The following is a 19,957-nucleotide window of genomic DNA, read 5'->3' as shown; positions in this document are numbered from 1 at the left end:
CTTTCCATAGGTTGGTATGTGTGTGTGTTGTCTTAATTGACGGTTGCTTCTCATATGGGAGGTGAATGGATGCCATGAGGAAGGACTCATATTTGTTAAGGGCATATTTTTTCCTGAAGTGGTAAGGCTGTGTCTGGGCTGTAGTATTTCAGATGGCAGATGGCAGTTCCTTCATACTCAGCCCCCAAAATAGACCCCTGCACATAGAAAATAGCATGCAAGAGAGAAACCTAATTGAGAAGCTTTCCCTTTGTCCAGGATAGCTATATTGCAGGGCATCAGGCTGCCAAAGGCTGATCTAATGCCTGTTTTGATGTGCAAGGGATTATTTTTGCACAGAACAGATGCATATATTCCTGATTGTTTATTGTTACTTGCTATTACTGTTGAAAGCCATATTGGGCACTTGCTTCTGTGCAAAATGCAGAACACAAATTAAAGTAGGAAATTTTCTACTTGGCTCTGTGAATTGTCTCATAAAGATGTTGTTGTTGGTTGAAAGGGAATTACAATTTCAGTAAAAATATGTATTAACATCAAGATTTACACCCCATAACTCTTTTATTTGGAAATTAAATTCCACTGGGTTCAAGAGGGGTTTCTCCCAGGAATGTGCAGGATGCAAAGTAACGTTTTGGTACTTCTCCCCCCTTCCAGGAATCAACTCAATTATATCACAGAGGAACTTAAAGATCCTTACAGGTAAGAAAAATGGTGCATCAGCTGCTAGAACATCATTTCTTTTCCCTCCTCCCTCACAGTCCCATTGAAACAAGGATTTCTAACCTGCCATTCAGGGTACAGCCCTCCTAAGGCAGTGCGCAAAAAGTTTCACAAAGCAACAACAAAATCTGATAAGCTGTTTTCTGAAACCAGGCCCACGTTAGTGAACTGCATCTATACAGTCAGGAGGGAATATATCTGTTCCAAGTCATTTTGTTGCCTTATGCAAATGACAAGATGGCTGCCACCTGCAGAAGCTGACTAGACCAGCTGTTTTAGTCTGACAGTGCCCTTCAGAACCACCCAACGACAGAAAGCTAGTTTAGGCTGTGCAGCACATCCACCAGGAGGGAAATGCCTGGGGGCACAGGAGGAACAGCTTCTGGCCACCAGCATCTGCCACCCAAGGCAGTTGCCTCACTTTGCCTAGTGGTAGAGCTGGCCCTGCATCCACCAACAGAGTGAAATTTTAAAGTCTTAATACACAGCTGTTTAAAGCCAAACTAGATGTAATGTTCAAATGTACAGATGCAATATACATGTATTTTATACTGTTAACGAACAGCATCCATGGGGCGGGGGCTGGTGCTTCCCCCCCTTAACCCCCCTCCCTCCCCCATTTGCTTTGTTCTGCTGACAGTCCCACCCAAGCTACTCTCCACATTGGGAAGGAAACTCCTCCTCTGGTTCTGCTTGTGTGTCCACTCATCTTGTGTTCTTATGTTCTCAGTGCAAATATCATTGCTGGAAGTTGGGGTGGGGGTGTTAATCAGGACCATAGGGTGGCAGGTGTCATCTTAGAAGATGTGTTATTGTGACTCATATAAGAGACAATGCTCATTATTTAAAATATGACAATTTCCCCCTTTAGAACTGTTCAGATGCAAATTTATGCAAAAATCTTAACTTATAGCATATCTCTTTACATTATCTAGAAATCTACCACTCTCTATTGTTATTGGAATCCCTCTGGTCACAGTTTGTTACGTTCTGATCAATATATCCTATTTCACGGTTATGACATCAACAGAACTTCTGCAGTCTCAAGCTGTCGCTGTGGTGAGTTGAAGTACAAAAATGTGTTGCTTTTCACCTCTGTGCAATTCACAAGAGGATGGTTTGATACAAACGGCAGAACAAGAGTGAAAGTAGTTTTTTTTAAGTTACACAAGGGAAAATTTGCTTCTCTAAAAAGTTGTGCAAGCTTTTTATTAAGTATCTTTAATTACTGCTGTATCTTCACATGCCCAGTTGGTTGACCTCTATGTTTTAAAGATGTGCATTATTTCAATTCCTTCCATCACAGACATTTGGAGACAGGGTTCTTTATCCTGCTTCCTGGATAGTCCCTCTCTTTGTGGCTTTTTCTGCCATCGGGTCAGCCAATGGGACATGCTTTACTGCTAGCAGGTAAAACAAAACTTTCTGATGTGGAATTCCAGTGTGCCCTAGGTTAAAGTTGACTTATGTGCACTCAGCTCAGAATCCAGAATGCAAGACCTCTGCACTTATATGGACCTGCAGTTAAGAGCATCACAATTGTCAACAGGCAAATGCTCAGGTGACACTTAAAATCAGGTCAGGTTGGAGACAGCTGCCCCATTAGAAGTACATGTGCCTCTGAATTCTTCATTTTCCTCTGAATTAACCCAGTCATTTTCAAGGAACTCATGGTGGAATCTGCCCCAGCATTATGTGAATAAATAATTCAATGTTTTGGTGATACATCATGTAAAGGAGCACCATCATCTCATTAAAAGTAACCTGGGGCACTCAGGAGACAGGGGCACATTGACATTTCCAAGCTACTAAACTTTGCTCAATTGCTGGCAGGTGGTGCAATGAAAGGTGGTATAGAGGGAGGGAGCAGCTTAAATTTAACATCACACCTGCACATCCACTCACATTTATTGGAAGCACAGCAGTATGTCAGATGGGCGAAATCCCATACCCTGTTGGTCACAGTGCATGTGGCAGTAGTGCTGATCTCATTCCATTTCCCAGATTCTTATGCTTTTAACATTGGACTCAAGCCACAGCCGTTGCAACTAGTTCCTCATACGCTCTCCATAGGCCCATATTACTGCATGACATGGTAAACACAGATTCTGCAATGCTCTCTGAATGCAACACCAAAAATATGAAAAGTGCAGGAGTCTTGCCATCCTTTGCTCTGGGTCAGTCCATCACAATGGCTTCTCTAATGAAAATGATTTACCTTCTCAGGCTTGCTTATGTAGTGGGCCGTGAAGGACACATGTTAAAGGTGCTCTCTTACATCAGCATTAAGCGCTTAACTCCAGTGCCTGCTATCATCTTTTATGTAAGTATGATTTCTGAAGTGTCAGAAGAACAGCATAAGACCCCTGCTGGATCAAACCAAAGGCCTGTCTAGTTCAGCATTGTTCTCTGTTACTGGAGGCAGGGCATAGCCGTCACGACTAGTAGTCAATGATGGTTTTATCCTCCATTAATTTGTCTAATATCCAACCGGTCCAGGTTGGCAGCCATCACAAGTCCCGTGAGGCCAAATTCCATGTGACTGCACACGGCTTTCCCATCTGTATGCAAAAGGGTCTTCATGGAGGCCTTGTATTTTAATGAAGCAACCATGCAGTAGGGCTGCAAATTTAAAGTCACTGGAGAGACTAAGCAAGCATATCCGAATTAGTTTTCCAACAGAGTTATCATAGCCACAATTAGTATTGGCCATTCTATGAAAAGGCCTTTACTGTAAACCCAACACTGAAATCTGCAGGTTTTTTTAAAAATGCCTTCTCCATAATGCATTTCTTCTGCTTTCAGGGTGCAATAGCTATTATTTATATAATTCCCGGAGACATCAACACCCTCATCAACTACTTTAGCTTTGCAGTTTGGATATTCTATGGTCTAAATATGCTGGGACTCATTGTCATGCGCTTTACAAGAAAAGATCTTGAAAGGCCTATCCGTGTAAGTAGCTCACCAGAAGATATTCTCATCAGTGTTCAGGATGGTTTGGCAGTTCCTCTTGTGCTGCTTCTTTTGTTACTGCTGGGGAAGAAATTAGGTTAACACGTGAGCTGCCTCTAGGTTAGATTATTGCAACACACTTTATGTAGTGCCATATTTGAAGAGCATTCAGAAACTGCACTTAGTGCAGAATTCAGTGGCCAGAATTGACTGGGAGTGGGTGGTCTGATCCTAGAGCGCTGGTCCTGGTTCAAGTGCATAGGATGTGTTAGCTCCCTGGCCCAATTCAAAGTGCTGCTCTTGACGTATAAAGTCTTACGTTACCCATGACTTCAATACTTCAATACCTAACCAATACCTAATATTATCTGAGGGCCTTCTTTGTGTGCCCCCTTCAATAAACAGCAACATGAGAACAGGCCTTTTCAATGGTTTCCCAATTGTGGGATGCTCATTTTAGAGAGAGATGCACCTGGCACCATCATTATCAACTTTTAGGCATTTTGGCAAAGATGTTCCTTTTCCCAGGCATTTGGCTCTTAACTGGAGTGTCAAGATATGGTGATATCCATATTCAATGTTTAGTAGGATGGGATAGGATTTGCCATTTTTATGTGATTGCAGGATGTGTACTTTTTGTCAATTATCTTTTGGGTGTGTTTTAAATTTTGTATCATGTATGTTTTCATAACTCTAAATCACTTTGAGACATTTTTGTAGCAAGCGCCGAATACATCCAGTAAATAAACAATGCCCAATTCACACTTCCCTAAAGTGTATGAAAACTGAACTACAGCTGTCCTTTAAACAGGCCCTGTGTAAGGCCATGATAGCCAGCATTTTAAAAATGCCTGCTTCCAGCCCCAAACAGCCTAGGACAGGGGTCCCCCAAACTAAGGCCCAGGGGCTGGATGCGGCCCAATCACCTTCTAAATCCAGCCCGCGGATGGTCCGGGAATCAGCATGTTTTTACATGAGTAGAATGTGTCCTTTTATTTAAAATGCATCTCTGGGTTATTTGTGGGGCATAGGAATTCGTTCATATTTCCCCCCGAAATATAGTCCTGCCCCCCACAAGGTCAGGATGACAGTGGACAGGCCCCCTGCTGAAAAAGTAGGCTGACCCTTGGCCTAGGATGACTTGGGTAGCATGCAGAAGCCTATTAAGATGTGGAATGCCTGGGCTGTGGCAAGACTTGCCAAAACCACCAGATCTTCTCTTGGCCTGGCAAGTAACATTTGTATGCTGTTCCTGATGCAACAGCCAAGTTGTTAAAATGGAGTGCATTAGAATCTTGAGCCAGAATATTCCTTGGCCTTGCTAGGTCGTTCCAATCTGGGATTCTTCAACACACACAATTACATTACCCCTCCGCTCTGTCTTGCAGGTACCTCTTATCATCCCCATTCTTGTGATGTTTGTTTCCATTGTGCTGGTTCTGGCACCCATCATCACTGCACCTGAGCTGCCATATCTGTATTGCGCTCTATTTATTATCAGTGGACTTGTCTTTTATGTACTTTTCATCCACTTCAAATTCAGCTGGGCTCAAAAAATCTCAAGTGAGTATCTGGTTGATTTCCATCCCAGGGGGAAGAGGTGTTTGTGATGAAATAATCTGGGTGTGGCTCTTTTATTCAAAAGGGAAAGAGCTTCTTAAAAAGGAACAGGTGGAGTGCATGAGATGCAGTAGAGAGGAAATTACAGTATGTGAATAGGGCAGGCTCATAGACCCGGGAATGGGGTACGTGGTCTCCTCAGATCACTTGCTAGAGATTACACAGTACACATGTTTCTGCACTGGCCACTTGCCCTTTGCAGGCACATGGGTGCTAGTGTTTCCAGTTACAAAAACATTCCAATTGGAATTTCCCACCTTCCTTCAGGGTAGACAATTTTTAAGCCTCCCTATATAGTTTTAGACGTTCCTGTGCCTGCTTCTTCCTAACCACTAGCCATCTTTTCTTTAAAGACTGAAACTTGATGGAAATACACAGGAAATAGATCCTTTTGATTGTGGCAACTGGAATTTTGAGTGGACTCTGACACTTAGATAAGGTTACAGCTCATTATGTCCTGGAAACCATTTGAAATGTGGTCTGAGATGCCCTCACTTTGCCAGTCGCCATGCCAACAAACAACCACTTATAATTCCATCATGTTAAAGCGGTGATCTAATATCAGCCCATAGTTTGCAGAGTTAAAAATAAACATGTAAATATAATTCAATTCAACCAGAGTTCTAGTACAACAAAATGCTACTCTACCCTCATAGCACCAATAGTATAAGACTGTGTATACAGCCATACCTCGGTTTAAGTACGCTTCGGTTTGAGTACTTTCAGTTTAAGTGCTCCACGGACTTGTCTGGAACGGATTAATCCACTTTCCATTACATTCAATGGGAAAGTTCGCTTCAGGTTAAGTACGGACTTCCAGAACCAATTACACTCATACTTTGGCTTAAGTACGCTTCAGGTTGAGTACTCCGCGGACCCGTCTGGAACGGATTAATCCACTTTCCATTACTTTCAATGGGAAAGTTCGCTTCAGGTTAAGTACGCTTCAGTTTAAGTACAGACCTCCGGAACCAATTGTGTACTTAAACCGAGGTACCATTGTACTGATTTTGAATAGACCTCTTGATGTTTCCAGAAATAACAAGATGCTAATATTGAAAATATATTGTTTTTAGGTAGACATGATGTGCTCAGCACTGCACACACCATCTGGTACACTTAAGAAATGGAAAGCATCACAATAAAGCACTTGTTTTGACTGTAATTTCTGGAATATTCCCAAAAGCCATGTTAATTTGGCTATAGGAAAAGTAAAGCCCATAATCTGGCTTGTGGAATCAACACTGAGGCTTCTAAGTGGTTAAGTGCAAAGGGGGAAATGATCTAGGAAAAGAAATGGTACTAACAGTGCAAATGAGGCCATTTCTGACCTCAACAACTTCAAGATCCATGTTACCAGTAATTTGGCTATAGGAAAAGTAAAGCCCATAATCTGGCTTGTGGAATCAACACTGAGGCTTCTAAGTGGTTAAGTGCAAAAGGAGAAATGATCTAGGACAGTGTTTCTCAACCTTTTTTGGGCCACGGCACACTTGTTCCGTGAAAAAAATCACGAGGCACACCACCATTAAAAAAGTTAAAAAATTTAACTCTGTGCCGCCCTATATTATAATTATGACTGTAAGAAACACTTGCCAAATATTGCTTTCCGGCGGGTTAGTGCTGTGTATTGGCGGCCGCCAGGCACGTGACAATGCAAATCGCCCTTCTCATCGCCGCACGTCGCGGCACACTAGTGTGCCGCGCAACAGCGGTTGAGAAACGCTGATCTAGGAAAAGAAATGGTACTAACAGTGCAAATGAGGCCATTTCTGACCTCAACAACTTCTGTGTTTCAGAGCCCATCACTATGCACCTTCAGATGCTTATGGAAGTAGTTCCACCAGAAGACGTTTCTGAATAACATTGAATTTTTCCATCATTCAAAAGGCTAGATCCTGGAAATAGTTCAGCAGGTATGATACATCATGTCCACAACTATTGGTCTCAATGCTGAGGATAGGGGACATTTGTGAGACAGTAAGCGTCCTGAAAAAGACACCGTTCTGTTCTTTTCCCCTGTAAAATGCATTTGTTTTTGTAACACATTGAATTCAGGGATTTGCAACATCTTAAGAAAATATCTGTATGGGGGAAAAGACCTGAGGAGTTGTAGGCCATGGACTTGATTTCAGGTATGGAATTTCTACATTATTTTCTCAGCAAGCTGAAAGGACGGAACATGCAGTATTACAGTGCCATCTACCAGCAAACAAACATGGAAGCGCAAAGATGAAATCTCATCTATTAAATGTCTTACAGATTTATAAAGGGTAGAAACCCAAATGAAATGACAGGTGAACATCTGGGAGGGAGAAAGACATGTGATCTAGACATAATCCATATGATATTGACTCCAGCGGTTGAAGAGGTCAAGAAAAGTAATACACTGGACTAGGCTGAGGCTTCTCAAAGTATGCCTCTGCCTTGACACAATGAAACATGAGCAGATGATGGGATGTATCTCAACACTGGAGCAGATTTTTGCAGGCACAATGGTTTGTGTATTAGATGGGGAGAGTCTGTCCAGCATGAGGCTTAAAGGCAGATCCTTGGTTGCCCATATAAGGTTGTTTTGGCACTCAGGGAGCCTGAGCTTGGTTTGCTGCTGTCATGTCTCTACCTCAGTATCCTGCACAGCTACATCTTTTGAAAAGGCGTGCATGCAAAGACAGACGCTTAAGCAACATTTTTAATCTAATTCCAAAGGAAAGACATCAAGGAGCCTTGTACCACCTTAAAGATTTAATGGATTTATCACAACATCCATAAAAAAGAACTTTTGCCACACCAATTTCCCTACTTGCAAAATGTCTTCCCCTCTAAAACAAAGTTGCCACTAGGCAGATAATAAAAGTAAAAATTGGCTGTGGTTGTGTAGGCTGGATCCAAGAAGCTACATCTTTGATTTGGCTACCACCATTCCTCTTACCATTGGTTTGGGGTCAGGGTTCCACAATATGTTTGGGATGTGGAAGCAAGGTTTTCCATGCAGTGCTCAGCTGTCTCATTACTGAGATAGCAGGCAAGTAAGTGGAAATAATCTCAAAGTCAGGTAGCGATCTTGGAACAGACATGTTTGTTGCTTTTCAAAATTACTTTTGTGAAAGATGTGCAGGAAAACCAAAGATTTAGAATTTTTTACTGCTGCAAACATGGAATGAACTGCTGGTAAATGGAACACTAGATGCTCTTTCCCTCCCTTCCTTTGGCCTTCTCTAGATTCCTTGTGCACTCTGAAAAGTCAAAGTTCCAACATTACTGTTTTGTGACTTGTTGCAAATGCCTTTGGTATATTTTTATTACATTTTCTATTTAATAAATAAATAGTTTCTTACAACTCCAAAGACATAAAGGCTGGTTTTAAGAGTGTTCTTTATTGCTTTTCTAACAGGCATAAATAACCTTTTCCATAAGTATTCATATGAAATACCAAGTACTTAAACCATCACCAATTACCATATTATTCTTTTCATTAGAACTCACTGTATGAGGATTCTGAGAAACTGCAGGGCTGTGTTGCCCCTGGTTCTATGCTAAAAACCAAACAAAATTTTACATGGCAAATGAAACTGCTAGTTTCTTAATTTTCAAAATAAAAGGAGCAGCAAGGGTCCCACATTGGATAGGTGGACTGGCAGGAGAAACAGAAACAGGAGGAGCATGCCCCCCCCCGCCCAATTCAAATTTCTCCCCTGACATCCTGCTTTTACCTACAGAAGATACATATTTGCAGCAAAAAATTGTCAAAGGGATTCAACACCCCTTCCCTGCAATTTCTTTGACCCAGTTTGTGGAAATGAAAATCAGTCTTGGAGGTTGCAAAGACCAAACTCTTGGAAAAACACTGGCAGTGCAGCCCTATACACATTTAGCTGGAAGCAGGTCCTACTTGAGTACAGCTCCTGAATAAGGCTGCAATCCTCTATCTACTTACCTGGGAGTATTCCCCATTGAACTCAATGGAACTTTTTCCTATGGCTTGCATAGGATTATGGCCTTAAGAAGGGTTTATCACAACATCCAACTTTCAAAGACCTCTGATCTAATTGCATGTATGATATACAGAGATGCCCAACTGTTATAACATCATTTGGGTCAATCATGTGAAACACTGAAAGCTCAACAATTGCTGCCATATTCATTTTATAGAGTAAACTGTTGTTGCACTGTACTGTTACACATTTGACAATGTGGAGTGGGAATATTTAACTGGAAAAAGTAGGGGCATTTAGAAAATAGGATGCAGGCATTAGAGGGTATGTTAGAACCCATTGCAACTAATATCTGCAGCTTCCAGAGAGGCTGTCAATTCAGTGACAGAATGCTGCTCCCCATTGGAGGATACTCTTAAAAGGTACTATTTATCTAATACTGTATTTAATGTCAACAGGGCAATTATTTTGTTAAGCATACTGCCTTGTGATCTTTGGATGCAGGGCAGCATATAAACTTAGTAATAAGTATATCAAAGAGACTATAATATATAACTATGCCTGTGCATCTGACAGTCATTTGGGCATCCTTCACTTTACTTTTTGTTATACTGCTATGCGAACAGGTAGGGAAAGTTGTATTTATTGTAGCAGTACTTTACAGTCATACCTCGGGTTACAGCCGCTTCAGGTTGCGTCTTTTCGGGTTGCGCTCCCCGCCGAACCCGGAAGTACTGAAACAGGTTACTTCTGGGTTTCGGCACATGCACAGAAGCGCTGAATCGCAATCCGCGCGTGCGCAGACACAACACTGCGGGTTGTGAACGCTGCAGGTTGCGAATGTGCCTTCCGCACGGATCACATTCACAACCCCAAGCGTCCACTGTATTATATTTTTGGTTCTTTTGATTAAGTGGATCTACCAGCCCCTCACAGCTCCTGGATCCAGATAACAACACAGGTATACCCTTTGATTCTAATTCTTCTTACACATACCCACAGCTCTTTGTGCCAATATAAAAATGTACAGAAAGAGAGCACTCAAACAAATAGTGTCTAGTTAACTAACCAATTTGAATATTGATGTTCAAGGGAGACCTATAATATGATTTAACTTTCATTATCTACCATATTAGAGCAGGAAAAATTAGATGTAATGCATCAGCTGTGTTGGCCCAAACAATTCCACACAAAACAAACTGATCAAAGAACCAGAACTATTTTTCTAATCAACTACTTTAAGCTTTCAAATTAGTTCTCATATTCTGAAAACAAAAATATTTTCTGCACAGATCAGTCAGCATCTTATAGTTTTACACCTTAAGATACAGCTAACAAAGGGTACACTTAGTACATCACCAGTATTAAACTGGTTTTGATGGCTACATTTTTAAAAAGAAATTAAGATCAGAACTAAATATTGTTAGACTGAACACTTGTCTCTAGCAATACAACATGGACATGACATCACACCAAACACTTGGTATCAATGGATGCCAGAGGCTGAAAACACAAATGCTTTATGTGGCCATTACAAGCAAGGACAATGCCTGGTTTTGGCTTGCACATTGTCATTTTAAACAGGTTGCTGGAAAGGATTAAAACCTATTCTCCATTTTCCTACCTACTACAGAAACCTCATCTAGATGTTAACATGCTGAATGTTCACAATTCACTTTCCTAAATAAATGGTACTTCATGAAACATATCCAAGTGTAACTCAGAAATTCATTGCTTCATAGAAGCACATTACTCTATTGCCAAAAACAGTTTCATTCTGCCAGCATCCATTCTGTTATAATGTCCTTTGTAGTCAATAATCACCACTGTGCACAACTGCTTTGCTTTACAACGGATTATAAAGCCGCAGGAAAAATTCTGAAGGAAAAGATTCCAAGGTAGCATGAGGGGAAATATTCTGAGGGTTGTAATGGCTAAGAAATCCAAGTTACATTTAAGAACTTGAATGGTGCTTCCCAGACAGTTTCTACTCTTAACTCCTTTTGTCTAATATCTGTATGAGGCTTGATAATTTGTTTTGTGAGGAAAAGGCCAGAAGCTGTGCTTTCTTTTTGAAACAGGCTCCAAGAATAGCCACACACACAGAGAGAGGATTTTCACCTCCCTCCATTGGTTTCACGGTTAGGTACTTAGCAAAAATCACAACTCTTCTACTCAGAGCAAATTTACCTTGAATTAAAACTCACTGAAATCAATTGTACATGTGATCAGTCTATGGCAGTTAAGTCGAACAGCAAACATCCCACCCTCCCACCATGACAACCCTCTTCAAAATCATGGTCATAGAACTTTTACTGATGTTCAAAAAGCTAAAATGCTTTCATTATGGAAATGCCACCCAAGCTGCGGGTTCTCATGTGACAGCCTGGTTCTTAATCCCCATTTCCAAACCAGAATTAACAAATGGACAAATCACTCTCGGTGTCACTGTCATCTGAGGAGTGCTCCTCCTCTTCCTCCTCTGTAGAAACCAGGTGCACTTTCTTGGGGCCTGTGCCTGCTTAAGAAAAAAACACATTATGTATACATCTAAAAAGCTAGTTCCCAGCATTTTAGTGCAGTTTAACGTGCCACTTTGAAGAGAGGGTCTTGCCTGGTTCCTAATGGCTCTGGGTGCTATAGGACAAACAATACTGGCTGCCATCTGGTGGCTAATTTTAGGGTGTGGGGAAAGGGGGAGGGTTCAACTTTTCCTCCCCAGATGAAATCCTGACAAAAAATGGTCTCCCCACCAACAAGGCTATGACTCTTTAACACCAATGGGTGTTTTTTTTAAATGAAAAACCTTACAGGACACAGTGATACACATACACACACACACACACACACACACACACACACACACGTGTGAAAAATGCAGATCAGAAGTCAAATAATTGAGAATGGGTATAAGAGACTCTCTCTAACCCTTTCATTCCAGTAGCTTATGAAAAGGATTGAAAAAAGAATACTTTGCTTTTTTAAAAAAAAAAACCAGACACAGCAGCTGTTCACTATGCATTTAGTGCAACCCAGTGTCAGCATCCCAGTTAGCTCCTGCCCTATAGAGTGCACAGAGAGACATCCACCCTCTAAACATCCCTGCCAAGCACAGGCTCCCTTTCCACATTTCCTGTCCGCAAGAACAAGAGTCATCAGACATTGGTTTATACTAGCTAAAAGGAGGATGCTGACTGCCTACAATGCTAGCCCAGGAGGGCTCCTCCTTGTGGCCAGCTCTGATTCTCCCCTCCACAAAGTATGCAACAGATTTGTAGCAGGCATTTCCCTCATCAGTGTCAGGGACAGAAATGTTTAAACTAGTTGGTATCATGACAATGAAAGAGAAAGAATCCAAGTTCTGTGAAAATCCTGCTGCTTTGAAGCAGACAGTAGTGTGGGTGTGTGTGGGTGGGTGTGTGGCTCCTCTCACTGAAGGGGACCAAGCAAGAAGTAATTTGCAGTCCTACCTCTGAAATGGCCCACTCCTGGATAACCTCTATGACTGAAGAGGAATGTATACACAAAATGCAATTAGTGGCTTACCAGCAGAAAAGGGACTTCTTTCTTCAGAATCATCCAAGTAATCAAAATCAAAGGAGACGTGGGAATTCTGTTGGAAGGAACATTTCAGAATACTTCAGTCTACCATGCCAATATTTTAAGTTCCATAACCCACTTTTGAATGTCCAACCTACTTTGTGCTTCAGCAAGTTGCACCAAGGTTCAGCCTTCTCTTTTGCAAGGGTAATCACAGGTTCACCATTCTTAAGATCACAAGCTGATTTTTCTTTGATGATATTTTTCTGCAGCTCCATATCAGCCAAATAAAATCTGTCTTCTACGGAAGCACTGACAGTATTTTAAAATATTAGTTTCAAAACAGAAACAAATCATTTTTTAATCCTTTTTTTGTAAAATATTTCCTATCTACCTGAAAACAATCCTCTGGGAGAAAAACTTGCAGTCATGGCTGGTAATATTTTGTAATTTTACCTTCAGAACAACAACATCCTGCTTTTCAAACCATTTTATTGATGGATAGAAGCTAAAAAAAGAAAAGAAAAACTGGTTAAAATGGATTTGATTTTTAAATACAAATTCCTACATATGAATTTCCAAAATCCTGGAAGTAATTCAGTTGACAAGCCATGTAATGCTACTGCTCGATTCCACAACATCTAGTAAAAAGGCTTTATAATGCCAAAAGTGACAGCCAATAAAGGCACATCCTCTTCAGAAGCAGCCTACCTCTGATTAGCAGAAGCTTGGGAATGCTGAGGATGGCTTTCTCCATTGGGCCCTTCCTGTGAGCTTCTCGGGAGCATCTGGTTAACTGCTGTGGTTGGACTCAACCCGCATGTGGAAAAGAATATCAACATTACAAGAGGAAAAAGAGCAAATCAGACAGAAGAGCTTGAAGAAGTATATTGGCGGGGATGGGGTGATGGGAGTTCCATTAGGGGGCTCCCCTCAAGGTGATGCTCTGCAATGGAAATATGGCTGAAGCTAGTTTTTCACACATACCCTTCCTTGACAAAAAACTATAACAGACCATACAGATCCCAAACTTTTCTCATATATAGAAGCTGGGCAATTGGTTCACATGCAGTGCGTGCTCTTTCCTAGAGTGTGCAGGAGGACTCCAGAAAACAGTTCCATGTTTTTACTGCAATTATTTCCTGCCAAGACCCAAGGCAGTTTACCACTTAAAAGTACTAAAACAAAGAAATGGTATAAACTATAGTGCAGGGGAATCCTCTCTGACTGATGGGCTTCTCAGCTGTTGATGGTGCTTGGCGTGGGTTTCCTTGCCCTACCTCAGGATACAAAGGTCTTAAGGACTCCCAGAGAAGGTGGCGCTGTTCCATCAGTTCTCTTAGGGCACTGATAGCTCCCTGCCAGGACCAGCTGACAGCACTTGCTCCCTGAAACTTGCTTCTGCCTTCTTCCGGGGCTCATGTCCTTAGACAGCCACAGGGAAAGTGGGGAGAGGAGGCCCTGACAGTTGTCTCAGGCCACTGGTGGTCTGGTTCCCTGATTTGGGCTTCCTTGCTTCCATTAATAACCCTAACAGTGCCTAGGAGAGCTGAGGGAGAAAGATTCAAACTGACAAAAGAAAAAGCATTCAGAATAACAAAAAAGACATTTGATATCTTAAACGGACAAGAAGATGAGAGCTGCAGATGGGAGAGAAAAAGACTGTCAGAACAAGTTAAAGAACAGAGAAATTAAGCAATGAAATAGATGAGAGAGCTAAAGTGAAAGAAGCGGCTTCCCTTTCTAGACAGTGTTAAAAACAGATATGAAAGCTAGGAGCTAAATGGCACCATAAACCTAGGTTATGGGCACAACAACAGTGAGCTTTTTTTTATTTATAACAATACAAAACTGAAAATGAATGAGCTGCAGCTAAAATATTATGTTCACTTTCCACATCGTCTAGTCTTCCCCTGCCCACCCCACCCCCAATATTCTTAAGAGGGTCTCTTCTCCAGTCTTCAGAGAGTAGCTCGAAGTGGAGAGGCAGAAAAGGGTCCTCCTTTCCTTCTGCTCTGCACTTTTAATCTGAAATCTTCGGCACAGTACTGTGCCCAGAGCTCAGAAACTGCTTGCGCTAATGAAATTGTGTGTCATAAAATGCGCCTAGAACAATGGGAGTTTTGAACACTGTTTCTAGACAAGGTCAGGAAAAGAGCTAGAGGGGCAACACTTTGGAGCTGCCCAGGACTCAGTTTCAACTCACCTGCCCCTGCCTCTCTGGGTGGTGGGCGCATTAACCCACTGCTTTCTAGAGTCCTTCTGCATACCTCCAGAAAACCAGCTGTCAACACTCAGGCCTTCATATTTTCAAAGCTGAACTATACAAGCTTGATATAGAGGTGCTGTCAGCAGCTCTGTGACTTTAGATCAGGCATCCCCAAACTGTGGCCCTCCAGATGTTTTGGCCTACTTGGCTCCCAGTACGTTTCTGAGCACAATTCAAAGTGTTGGTGCTGACCTTTAAACCCCTAAACGGCCTCAGTCCAGTATACCTGAAGGAACGTCTCCACCCCCATCATTCTGCCCGGACACTGAGGTCCAGCGCCAAGGGCCTTCTGGCGGTTCCCTCACTGCGAGAAGCAAAGCTACAGGGAACCAGGCAGAGGGCTTTTTCGGTAGTGGCACCCGCCCTGTGGAACACCCTCCCATCAGAGGTCAGAGAGATAAACAACTACCTGACATTTAGAAAATACCTAAAGGCAGCCTTGTTTAGGGAAGTTTTTTATCTGTGATATTTGATGTATTTTAATGTTTGTTGGAAGCTGCCCAGAGTGGCAGGGGAAGTCCAGCCAGATGAGCGGGGTGTAAATAATAAATTATTTATTAATTATTATTATTATTATTATTATTATTGTTGTTGTTGTTGTTGTTGTCCCATGACCCTAGCTAACAGGACCAGTGGTCAGGGAAGATGGGAATTGTAGTCCAAAACATCTGGAGGGCCGGTTTGGGGATGCCTGCTTTAGATAGTGCCAACACTATGGCCCATCTTCAGGTGCTTGTGGCGATAGCCTAGAAAGCCCAGAGGAGCCTAACCTTGGTAACGTTTTACTGAAATACACTATGTACTTCAAGGACCCACAAGGACTCACAGAGGCTGCCCCCACCAAACTTTGGAGTTCCCTTTCTTTTAAGGCTTGCCAAAGTCCATGCCTGCACTTCTTCAAAGAATGACATGAAACTACCTTTGGTGGTCTGGGATAGGGAAGGAGAGCAAAGAAAAAACATTGCTACCCACTCAAGGCATTGAGACTGGGAATGACATAAGCTCCAAACAAAACAATTAAAATTGATACCATTCATGAGATGGCTGTAGACATTCATCTGCTTTCTTAGCTGCAGTCATTTCATCTAAATGAAAGACAAAACAAATTACACACATACTGTAAATATTTGTAGTAGTTGTTTAGTCCTGTCCGACTCTTCGTGATGTGGCATCAAGATTGCTACATGGGTAAGCAATTTTACCCTCATAGTGCCTTACGAGCGGTTGACAGTGGACTTCCGAAGAGTCTAAAACTCTATTGCTTGAAGCAGATGCTTTGCCCCCAGGAATGATAATTTTGATTGGCGCCTTTTGCTATCCAGGGGGATGGATGTTGGACCTGGCAAGCTAGGGTTCAATCCCCGCTCAGCCATGAAGCCACCTGGGTGACATTGAACCAGTCACTAACTCTCAGCCTAAGCTACTTCACAGAGTTGTTGTGAGGATAAATCGAGAAGGAAGTCAGCGTATATGCCACCTTCTGTTATCTGGAGATAACACACACGTGCAATCAATCAATCAATCAAAAAAATCCTTTCAAGGCAGAATACTTACCTGGATGATTTTGTAAAGTTTCTTGAGAAAAACTCTGATTGGTAATAATATCACCCTCTTGCACATCATTCTGCACATTGGATAAGGCTTGTTCTTTGGAGGCCTGTGAATTGAGAGTAGCCTGGTCCAAGATGCTTTGTGAAGGAGGTGTGTCCTGCTCACTCACCCCACACTTCAGAGGATGTATCCTAAAAGGGGTGTGAGAGATGTTACAGTGCACTTTGCTTAAAAGAACATTTTACTCATTGTATGGGCAGCAGTCCAGACACCGAGTGATGTTGGTCTCCAGCCAATATAAGGCACATTTAGTCTTAAACGTGTTCTGCAGTTCTTCCTGCTTTTTTAAACCTCTAGCTAGGGCAGAATATTTGCATGGAAAAAGGATGTGATGAGGAAGGATGATGAAATACTTTCTACTTGTGTCATTTTCCAGCGCAAAAACTATACTCCCCTCATTGTATTTAATCCTCTGGTGCAAAGATTTTTACCTTTGGGTGCAACAGAAGCTTGGGTTCACTGATTCTGAGTTAGAAAATGACACAAGAGGAAAGGGTTAAACAGCCTTTACCTGCTCAAATGCAGCCTGCCCCAAACTTCTGGTTTAAAAAGGAATTACCAGAGAGACACTTGGGAAAGGACTCACCTAGGAGAGAAGCTTCCTTCTCTCTCTAGTCAATCTCAGCCTTAGAAACTACGGTATTTGAGACTCCAGCACACTAGAAACCAGCTACACCCACCCTGGACACTCAAGACGATCCACACCAAGACAAGTTTTGGAACTGAACCTATTAAACAAGGAGAGCTCTCAGAGAAATTGTGGTGAAAGCTCAACAACCACTGAATAGCGAGAGTAGTTTGTACATATGTATCCAAGGGCAAAAGCCCTACTAACTTAGTTTCAAGGACTATATAGCCCTCCCAAGGTGACTCACATCATAAACTGTAAAGTACAGTAAAACCAATATCAAACCAAGTAACTAATGCTCAAACAGATCAACTCCAGTTTGAGAATGATACTGCAACACCCCTGAAAACTACCTAAACAGATGTTCTTAAAATGTAAGTGCTATAAAACTAAGGAGAACAGAACACCAGCTAATGCAATCCCTTAGCCTCTGTTATGATCTCAATATGTCCTTGAACTGTTACCTTCTAATTTTAGTACACACAACACTTCTTTAGCTGAAAATTTAAAGCTTCATTATTTAAAAAGAAGAAATCAAAGTCACTCCCTTACAATGCAGGTAAGTCCTTTTCCTCCTGAACTGTTTCAGCATCTCTATATAACTTCTGGAGTTCACTGATGTGTTCTGGGTTGTCAATTCCCATTCCAGTAGACAGGATCTCAGAACGAATATTATATTCATTAATAGATGTTTTCAGATCTAGAAGTCTGGTGACACGAACCTAAAATTTAATTATGAATAAGTAGTATTTGCTTTCACACCACTAGTTTGCAGCTCCTTCATCCCTCAAACCTCCTAGTTATGACTATGAAACTGACCTGCTTATCTTCCTTCCTTCCTCAGTCTCCCCCACTGCTTCAACTATCAACTAGAGCTGAGCCCTTAGATATGGCTTAGATTGGTACGTTGATCTGTCTCTGGTGAGAGATTTCTGTGTCCAAAAGCACAGAAATTTTGGCAAGATTTTGCAATCCTTACTGATCATCACAGTCAAAACCAAGTACCATACCCTATCACACCACCTGTGAATGGTACATCTGTTTGCATCTTTCTAATCCCAGATGCATGTGTGCTGCCACAAGGAGGTGGTTTATCAGATTCTTATAAGGGAGATCCTTTCTGCACCCTTTAAATAAAGAGAGCAAAGCTAATCCCAGTTCTATTTCAATATCTCAGTATTGCAAAAATTTCCTGCAAAAATTTCTGTGCTTCTGGATACAGAAATCTCCCACAAGAGAAATTATTAATGTTTTCATCACTAATACAGATGTGGTGGCTAAATGCTTCTTAAAATCAAGGTTATCCACTGTGAAAAGGGTGCTGTATCAATAATGCCTCCTCTAAAAACTAGCAGCTCAAATGTTTGGGAAGATTTTCCAAACCATTTGTAAAATCTGTTTATCCATTGTTAAAATACTAAGACGGCAGTACTGGAGACTTCTAAACCAAACCTCAGTGAATAATTCTTTTCACAATCCTTAAATCTGTAATATCCCAGGAAAACCAACTGATAATACAACCACCAAACTGGGGGCTCTGATTTAAGTGCTAATCAAAGTGGTATAATGTGGCAAACTTGAGAAAACCAAGTACCTCATACCACATTCCAAGTATCCCATATTCAAAAGAAGGAAAGAAGGAAAGAAGGAAAGAAGGAAAGAAGGAAAGAAGGAAGGAAGGAAGGAAGGAAGGAAGGAAGGAAGGAAGGAAGGAAGGAAGGAAAGAAAGAGACTCCTCAGTACCAACATAAAAAAAGAGATTTAGAAGTTCACTTCGGAATTTATTAGGCAGTTAGATAAAGTATTTAATCTTGTATTACGTACCACTGGATCCACCCAAATTGTGTTCCCCAAAGCAAGTACTATTTTTGCTTCATGAGGTTTCCCTCTGATCATCTGATTAATGAATCTCGTAACCTAACAAAAAAGAAAAATCCTCAGATATCAATAGTTTTTCTTAATACAGGTGACCTGCAAAAAGTTGTTTTTAAAAAACAACAAAATAGCTGGCCATCACTGAAACAAGTTTAGGCACTGACTGCTCTGTGTACCATAAGACAAGTGAAGGTAAGAAAAAGGAATAAACTTACTTTTGGATTCCACTCCACTTCATTATCAATAGGTTTAACTCGACAAACAATAAATTCCACTGCTTGAGGGGGCAAAGCTTGGAATTGTTCAGGTAAGTGAAGCAATTTAAAATTTTGAACTTGACCAAATCTGCCTTCATCTATATACTTGATATGAATGCTATAAAATACACAGTTTTCTTCTTTGGGTGGTACTTCAAGCACCTGAACCCTGTAACAGAATGGAAGAAAAGGGAATTAAAAAATTTCCAACATGTAAGGTAAGTTAAACCAACAGAATTCTTATGTGTTTGTATAGAAGTTGTATCTTTAAGAGGTGATGCTACACTCGTAAACTTCCTTCCAGATTTCAAGAAATCTAGGACTAAAACTGCAGTTCAGTTCTGCTGATAAAATGCAAGTCTCCCTTCCTTGTAGCACCAACATTGTTGGCGAGTTCTGCTAATGAGACTTCATGACTTCACAGGCACCCACTGTACAGTGCCTATGACATCAGTGAATTCAGATCACACAGTTCTTCTTCCTGTACCAGCCATTCCAGCACAAATCTATCTTTAAAGGTTTATTTGTGTTTACATTTTTAAAG

The 19,957-nt window shown here is 41.4% G+C and overlaps 3 protein-coding genes across 7 annotated transcripts in view; 1 reads left to right on the top strand and 2 right to left on the bottom strand.

Annotated features, from left to right (window-relative positions):
- LOC118085876 (b(0,+)-type amino acid transporter 1-like) overlaps positions 1-11,750 on the top strand; it is a 47,933-nt gene extending 36,183 nt beyond the window's left edge. For 3 of the 4 annotated variants that reach the window (XM_060276104.1, XM_035116896.2, XM_035116895.2), the window contains 7 exons: positions 658-702; positions 1,659-1,782; positions 2,030-2,133; positions 2,950-3,046; positions 3,529-3,678; positions 5,067-5,241; positions 7,098-11,750. In XM_060276104.1, coding sequence (XP_060132087.1) covers positions 658-702; positions 1,659-1,782; positions 2,030-2,133; positions 2,950-3,046; positions 3,529-3,678; positions 5,067-5,241; positions 7,098-7,162 — 760 coding nt within the window. In that variant the 3' untranslated portion in view covers positions 7,163-11,750. The remainder of the gene's footprint in view (positions 1-657; positions 703-1,658; positions 1,783-2,029; positions 2,134-2,949; positions 3,047-3,528; positions 3,679-5,066; positions 5,242-7,097) is intronic. The other variant, XR_004692707.2, reaches the window with a different exon arrangement.
- Positions 6,788-14,671, bottom strand: LOC132592339 (putative ATP-dependent RNA helicase TDRD12). Of its 2 annotated transcripts, none has more exons than XM_060276105.1 (5): positions 13,485-14,671; positions 13,168-13,281; positions 12,932-13,085; positions 12,780-12,846; positions 6,788-11,754 (listed from the first exon to the last, which is right to left on the bottom strand). In XM_060276105.1, the coding sequence occupies exons 1-5, from the start codon at positions 13,613-13,615 to the stop codon at positions 11,651-11,653; spliced, it is 570 nt and encodes a 189-aa protein (XP_060132088.1). In that variant the 5' UTR covers positions 13,616-14,671; the 3' UTR covers positions 6,788-11,650. The 2 variants fall into 2 exon arrangements, with proteins under 2 accessions (XP_060132088.1, XP_060132089.1); XM_060276106.1 differs by having other exon boundaries at positions 6,788-11,751.
- Positions 14,672-14,720: 49 nt separating this feature from the next.
- The window catches only part of TDRD12 (tudor domain containing 12), a 31,995-nt gene continuing 26,758 nt past the window's right edge, over positions 14,721-19,957 (bottom strand). The window contains exons 23-27 of the mRNA XM_060276100.1: positions 19,372-19,582; positions 19,106-19,198; positions 17,834-18,003; positions 16,597-16,784; positions 14,721-16,127 (exon numbers count right to left, since the gene is read on the bottom strand). Of these exons, the coding sequence (XP_060132083.1) occupies positions 16,060-16,127; positions 16,597-16,784; positions 17,834-18,003; positions 19,106-19,198; positions 19,372-19,582 (730 nt within the window). The 3' untranslated portion in view covers positions 14,721-16,059. The remainder of the gene's footprint in view (positions 16,128-16,596; positions 16,785-17,833; positions 18,004-19,105; positions 19,199-19,371; positions 19,583-19,957) is intronic.

This window comes from Zootoca vivipara, chromosome 6 (assembly GCF_963506605.1).
Source record: "Zootoca vivipara chromosome 6, rZooViv1.1, whole genome shotgun sequence".
Taxonomy (NCBI): domain Eukaryota; kingdom Metazoa; phylum Chordata; class Lepidosauria; order Squamata; family Lacertidae; genus Zootoca; species Zootoca vivipara.
This window is presented reverse-complemented; position numbering and strand designations above follow the sequence as displayed.